The following is a 7,500-nucleotide window of genomic DNA, read 5'->3' as shown; positions in this document are numbered from 1 at the left end:
CATTAAGACACATTATGGCCTTGAACAAACACTATGCTATAGACCACCGCAACACTTCCGGGATTCTGAAATCGGGGAGGAGATTGCGGGGGGGGGGCAAATGAATGAATGTGGACGAGAGCCTTGACATTAAGTGATTGCAGATACGGCTGTGGGGGTGCTAGAGACATGATCGAATAGACTTGTATGCGCCTGACTCTCCTGAACACGGCGCGAGAACTAAACTAAATTGGCAGCGAAAAAGACCGTTTTTAAGCATCGATTCCCCATGCACATGCGCAGATTGGCCACAGAGTGTGACGCAACGCACATCCACACTGGAATGTTCCATTAGAGGGGCATTAGAGGGGGTGTTGTGTTGTGAGAATGCTAAGATAGAATTAAATATACAGTAAAAGGAATACAGTACAAATATACAGTAAGTGTAATATTGCACAGTGTTGTGCATTTATAATCAGTAGCTTAGGCTACATAGTAGGCTAATGACAGCCTATTCTAGTCTAGCAGGTGCTGGTATAGATGTATAATATATGACATATATGACATATATGACATTTTTTGCCTAGATATACAGTATACAGTATATCTAGGCAAAAAATGTCATAGATGACTGAAAATCAACATTACTAGTCTATACCAGCACCTGCTAGACTAGAATAGGCTGTCATCGATTAGGAATGTCTCGTGCCGTGTTCAGGAGAGTCAGGCGCATACAAGTCTATTCGATCATGTCTCTAGCACCCCCACAGCCGTATCTGCAATCACTTAATGTCAAGGCTCTCGTCCACATTCATTCATTTGCCCCCCCCCCCCCCCCGCAATCTCCTCCCCGATTTCAATGTAACGCGGAAGTGTAGTGGTCTATATGTCAGATATCTCCGCACGACATCACAAAAGACGCCTTCTCTTATATTGCATTCTTTCCACTGCATACTCCTTCTGTTCTTGTTTTCTGGAGTACTCCGGCAGAGAGCCTAAAGCTCTGCTAGATAACACTGTGTTGACATGAGAAGTGGCTGATAGCTGCCAAAGCTCCTACCAGCTGACACCAGTGTGTGTAGACAGATGCAGACGACAGCCGGGGCATTGATATTAGATCCAACAGAGTGGTGGCAAGTCAGCCCATTAGAAATGAACATGCTGCATGTTAAATATTAGACTATGACGGCAAGTTCTCTGTTATCGTGCAAGCAACATGGCTGATGCATGTTGGTGGTATGATGTAGCGTAGTTAGACTTCAATACCGTCACGTCATATCTCATGAGACTAAAGACAAGAGCAAGCTACAGATACATTCTATGGCTGTTATTTATGTACAATCCTATCCAGGGATATGGAGGAAATAGATAGAATCTAGACCTGTAGATCCAGCGCAAAACAAGTTTGTTTCACAATGTTAACGATATCGGGTGGGTGTAGGTATCTCTCTGAGCGCCCCTTCTAGTCCACTATAGAAATACTACTATGGTGAATCACTGTTTCACTGTTAAAATAAAATAAAAACAGGAATACTACAGTATCAATCACGACAGTATGTTTGTGGTAAATCTCTATAGAAAGAAAAAAGCACAGGAATACTGTAGGTTTTTCCATAGTTCATCTCCACTCACCTCCTCACTGGCACTCTCAGAGAGATATCTCAGGGCATGTAAGTGGTTGTATTTGAGCATTTCTTTTTTGATCGAACAGGCCCTTTTACCATCTTCCACTCTCACAGGACAGCCACAGAAAATGTCTACACATTGCTGCAGCCCCCCAGGTCTACTGCCAGAGCGAGGTCCCCTGGGGAGGCCGGGGCTGATGGGACTGCGGAGGAACAGCAGCAGGGGGAGCCTCCACAGGTACTGAGTCCACCACCGATGCAGGGCATACCATATCCGGGCATGGGGGGAAGCAATCACCCCTTTTATTCTCCCAAAGAGGTACAGTCTCCGCAGCACACATCAAAGTCGTTACCGTACTGTGAATTTGTGCTGGTTATTACGTTTTTCTTTTCGACAGAGTTCTGAACCAGACACGGAGCTGGAAGAGACAGACAGGCACTGGGCCGACGACAAACCGCTGGACAGACAGTGGACAGAGGGACAGCACGCAGACAGGCATTGGATGGAGGAGAGACAGGCCGATAGACACGTGGACAGACAGTCGAGTCAGCAGTGGTCGGACGACAGGCTATCGGAGAGGACCTGGGCGGAGACGAAGACGACAGACAGGTACTGGACCGAGAGCAGGCACCCGGAGAGACGCACGGAGAAACAGTGGACGGTGGACAGACACACGCAGAGGCAGATCGACAGGAAGATGGAAAGGCAGTGGACCATGGGCAGACAGATAGACAGGCCGTGGGCTGAGAGCAGGCCGACCGACGTGCAGATGGATAGACAATGGATGGAGGGCAGGCATCCGGGCGGCCAGACGGACAGACAATTCCAGGCACAGCATCTAGCTCAGAGGCCACTGCCCCCTTACCCAGCAGACAGTACCCCCTCACCCAAGCAGGACACAGATCCCCCAGAGGCCGTGGGCACAGCAGAGAGACAGGTGTGCCAGCAGGATGCGTCGACAGACAGACACGTGTGCTCAGACACAGCTGGGGGGCATGTTGAGGGATGGAGATGTGGCCGAGCTGTTCCCTGCGCATCTAAACCTGACCCGCCTCCACAAAGCAGCAAACCCAACCTCCCCAGGCTGAGACAGCGGCCTCTACAGGAGAACTCAGGTACTGTAATCACACTCTCTGCATCGCTGCTATGTGTAGTACTGTATGTTAAAAAGAAGAGATTACAACTTTGCAAATATGTGCAGGCTCCTCTCATTCCCTGCACATACTTTGGTGGTCTACATTGCCCTCATTATGAGGAAGCACATCATTTAGTGGTCTACATTGCCCTCATTATGAGGAAGCACATCATTTAGTGGTCTACATTGCCCTCATTATGAGGAAGCACATAATTTAGTGGTCTACATTGCCCTCATTATGAGGAAGCACATAATTTAGTGGTCTACATTGCCCTCATTATGAGGAAGCACATCATTTAGTGGTCTACATTGCCCTCATTATGAGGAAGCACATAATTTAGTTGTCTACATTGCCCTCATTATGAGGAAGCACATCATTTAGTGGTCTACAAACATTGCCCTCATTATGAGGAAGCACATCATTTAGTGGTCTACATTGCCCTCATTATGAGAAGGCACATCATTCAGTGGTCTACATTGCCCTCATTATGAGGAAGCACATAATTTAGTGGTCTACATTGCCCTCATTATGAGGAAGCACATCATTTAGTGGTCTACATTGCCCTCATTATGAGGAAGCACATAATTTAGTGGTCTACATTGCCCTCATTATGAGGAAGCACATCATTTAGTGGTCTACATTGCCCTCATTATGAGAAGGCACATCATTCAGTGGTCTACATTGCCCTCATTGTCAGACCAACAAGACGAGCACCATGTAGACTCACTCCACACTAAATGACCTGCCTATTCCTAAGATAAGATATTCCTTTATTGATCCCCTTGGGGAAATTCAGGCATCATAGCAGCATGGGGGATGGGGGGGGGGGGGGGGGTACAGGTAGTAAAAACAACACAAGCAGTGTAAACAAAATAAGTCAATATAATTTACTATCTAACTAACTGAAAAAATAGGAAGGGTGACAGCACAGTTCCTTGGGGGGCGCCGGTGTTGCTCACCAGTACGTCTGTAAGACTGACTGTCCTTTAGTCTGACGTACTGCGGTCTCTTCCTCATTCCAAATGACCTATGAATGCCTTACACAGTCTTAAATTCATAATTTTCATAGTAGAAACTCACAATAAAGCACATACAGGTTGCTTCTGTGCTACATATTTTGTTGAACTTGGCACCCTACAAGAAGCAAGTACTGAACACGTCTTCGTCCGAATCTCTGGTCTATTCTGGTCTGTTGTATCAGTCTTTTTTTATGAATCTAGCAAGTCCAAACAAGTGGCTGAGCTTCTTTCATGCGGCTCAGACTTTTCTTGGATTGATTTGTAAATGACACCTTTTCACTTCTCTGTGATCCGCAGTGGCAGAGGAGGAAGGAGATGCAGAAAGGGATCCCATGAAAATGGAAAAGAGAGAGAGAGAAAAAGGAAGAGAATCAGAGGGTCAACCCCCTCCCATTCCAGAAAAGGTGTGAAATGTTCACTCACCACATACCCGATCAGATCCAACAGTCCGGTACTTCTGGGCCATTTGTGTAACATCTTCTGCTGTGATTGATTGGCCACTACAGTGTGCGGAGGGCTTGTGTCCAGCAAAAGTTGACCCGAGTTCCACTTTCTCGCAGAATGCGACTCCATTTTTCCCCCTATTGTCTGATTAGATGTGAATGAGTCCTTAATGCTTTACTTGCACAATGCCATGCCTTCTACCATTAACTGCTGTCTTTTTTATATTTTGTGTGAAATAAATAAGCTAAATACATTTTGAACTAATATTCTGCTTTGCATTGTCATTTGCTGTAAATGTATACTGTTATGTACTATAAATAACAGTATAGCACCACTAAACGTGTGTTGTGTGTCTTTTTATACACGTGTTGATCTACTGGACAGCCAAAGACGTCCTCCTATCTGACTTTTTCAAAGGAATCAGCCAATGAGAGGACCTTGCCCCCTCCTCCTGTACCACCTCCTCTCACCAGGCCTATGCTCGGATTGCCTGACAGAGCTGCCAGTCAAGGTATGGATTTCTGACGCATACACTGATATAGACAGTTTCATTGGAATGTTTGGGGTGTTGCTATGGAGCAGTGACTACTACGGTTGACTTACTTGTATGTTGTGTTTGCTAATATCATCTTAAAAGCTCTTGTCTTCTTAGGGTTCTGTTCGAAGGGCCCAGAAAACAATACAGTTCAGCAAAATAAGGTTCCTTTTCTTATTTGGAAAACATTACATTTGTAAAACCTGCATTTACGAAACAAATGTGATTCTTACAATTATTCTAAACTTAAGTCATCATGAATCAAAACTAAATCATTTTGATGTACTGTGAGCCAAACATATGCCTAGAATATGTTTGTAAACACAATTGTGGGTCCTGCCTTGTGAAAGTGAAATAGTACATTTCCAGGCAGCTTTCTAGCTTCAGGGTTCCAGTTGTGAAAATATACCTTCACGTTTTTATTTAGACTTGGCAGCCTGAAGTGTGGCCAGCAATAGCAACCCATCCCATACCTGACTCAACTCTAGTCCACTCAACTCTTGTCCTCAAGATTAAGAGGGGCTGTTTTGTCTAGAGATCACTGAGAAAATTATGTTGTTGTTGTTGTACTGTTGATTCACTTGAATGGAGGACTTAATTTGTAATGTATGTTGTTCAGGTGATGAGGGCACAAGACTTCAGGCTCCAGTGAAGCCACAGAGGAATAGAAAGGCAATGTCTTGTGACACAGGTAGGCTACAAGTCTGTCTTTCTGTCTCTGTACAAAATCCTGATCACCCTAAGGTCAAGTCAAGTGTTCCTTTATTAATCCTCTTGGGGAGATCCAAGTGGCTGGACCTTTCCCAGACCTTCCCTGGAGCTGGGTGCTGGTCTCTTGCGTGTGCTTTGGTGGATTTTGGTTGGTCTTCGTCGTTGGGCTCCCTCGGTTCGCTGGCTGTTTTTGGGGTTCCTTGCGTGGGGGGCTCACTGCGGCTTCTGCTGTGTTCCAGGTGTCCCGTGTCGTCTCGGACTGTCCCGGTCCTACGTGTCTTGGCCGCTGTTGTGTCTATCTGCTTGAGTGTGTGGAGTCGTGTCTCCTTTGGCGTGGCTGCGGGTCCTGGGGTGCGTGGCCTGTCATTCCTCTGTGGAGTTTGGGGGTGGGGGGCGTGGGATTCACTGGTTTTCCTCGTGGTGGTGGGGGTGCCGGGACCGGGGGAGACGGGGCGGCCTGCAGGCGTGGCATTCCCATCGCTGTGCATGGCGGTGCACCGTGGCGCGGTTTTCCTTCGGTCATGACATGCTTTATCGGGGGGGGGGGGGGTGTCTTGGATGGGGATGTGGTAGGGATTGATGTGTGGGGTGTTTGGGGGACTGACTGTTCCGGGGGGGTTCACATGCCTTCGAGCGACATTGTACTTATTTTATGCCTATTCTTAAGTCTGCACATTTACATTGCACTGCTTTTATTGTCTTTTATACCAATTCTTATGTCTGCAATTTATGCATTGTTTTTTATTCTGTCCATTCTTGTGTGCTGATTTTATGCCTATGTTCATTTTATACTAATTTCTGTGGGGCACTCTGGACTGCGGTCCATGTGTGAAAGAAAAGTACTATATAGATAGTTATTCAGATTTATTATTGTTATATTGTAGAAATGTGTGCATTGAAATGTCTGTAAAGTCTCGACGATATTGAAAATGAGGGTGACCTCAATTGTCTTTTCGATAATAAATAAAGGTTTGAATGAATGAATGAAAGTGTCATAGCAGCATGAGGGGGGATAGGTAGTAATAATAATAGAACATAGAACAAAGTGCAAAGTAATAGTAAGTCATAATGATAATAGTCATAACAGTAGTACAGTCGTAGTGAACAGTAGTGAGTGGCAGGATTCAATCAGACAGTAGTAATAGTGATGATGGTACACATGGTCCAAACCGTTGTAACACACTGCGCCAGAGTCCGTGCAGTGTTTATTATTAAGACTCAGACAGTCCTAACAGTTCTCAAGTTCACCAGCCGTTAGCTCTCCAGCAATTGGCAGCAGTCCGTGCCCATGGTTGTGGAGCCTGATGGCTACTGGCACGAAAGCCAGCTTTTTCCTCGTCCTCCTCTCGGTCCACCTCTAGTTTGACCAGTTCGACTCCCATTATGGAGCTAGCCTTCCTCACCAGCTTGTTCAGTTTGTTAATGTCTCTTGAGTTGATGTTACATTGATGATTGATGTTGAGTTTGCCAGCATACAGCGGCGAAGAAGAGGACACTGGCAAACACAGACTGGTAAAACACTGAAAGACCTGAGTCTCTTCCTGTAAAGGGCCTTGGTGTTATCCGACCAGTCCAGTCTACTGTTCAAGTATACTCCCAGGAAGATTTAGGTCTCCACCATCTTCACCTCCTCCCCTCGTATGATGATCGAGTGGGGGACCTCCTCCTGCCTCGCCTAAAGTCCACCACCAGCTCCTTGGTCTTGCTGGTGTTGAGTTGGAGGTGGTTGCTGTCACACCACCCTACGAAGCTTTCCACCTAGGCTCTGTACTCGTCCACGTTGTCATCCATGATGTAACGGACAAGGTAGGAGCGAGAGAACTTCTATAGGTGGCATGTGCTCGAGTTGTAGCTGAAGTCAGAGGTGTAGAGGGTGAACAGGAAGGATGACATCATGATTCCTTGGGGGGCACCAGTGTTGCTCACCAGAACATTTGACTGGCTGCCCTGCTGTCGGACATACTGTGGTCTGTTGGTGAGGTAGTCAGCTATCCAGGCCACCAGGCTTTGGTCCAGACGCATCGTTGTGAGCTTCTCCGCTAGCCGCAGA

The 7,500-nt window shown here is 46.4% G+C and overlaps 1 protein-coding gene across 1 annotated transcript in view; it reads left to right on the top strand.

The window, feature by feature from the left end:
- Positions 1–7,500, top strand: part of LOC311222668 (capping protein, Arp2/3 and myosin-I linker protein 3-like) — a gene marked incomplete at its 5' end in the record, with an annotated part of 86,266 nt that overhangs the window by 69,263 nt on the left and 9,503 nt on the right. The window contains 5 exon segments of the mRNA XM_084307264.1: positions 1,719–1,923; positions 2,003–2,720; positions 4,058–4,164; positions 4,589–4,715; positions 5,359–5,430. Coding sequence (XP_084163390.1) covers positions 1,719–1,923; positions 2,003–2,720; positions 4,058–4,164; positions 4,589–4,715; positions 5,359–5,430 — 1,229 coding nt within the window.

This window comes from Notolepis coatsorum, assembly GCF_963971535.1.
Source record: "Notolepis coatsorum genome assembly, chromosome: 2".
NCBI classification, from domain to species: Eukaryota; Metazoa; Chordata; class Actinopteri; order Aulopiformes; family Paralepididae; genus Notolepis; species Notolepis coatsorum.
The sequence above is the reverse complement of the archived record's forward strand: the minus strand, read 5'-3'. Positions and strand labels throughout refer to the sequence as shown.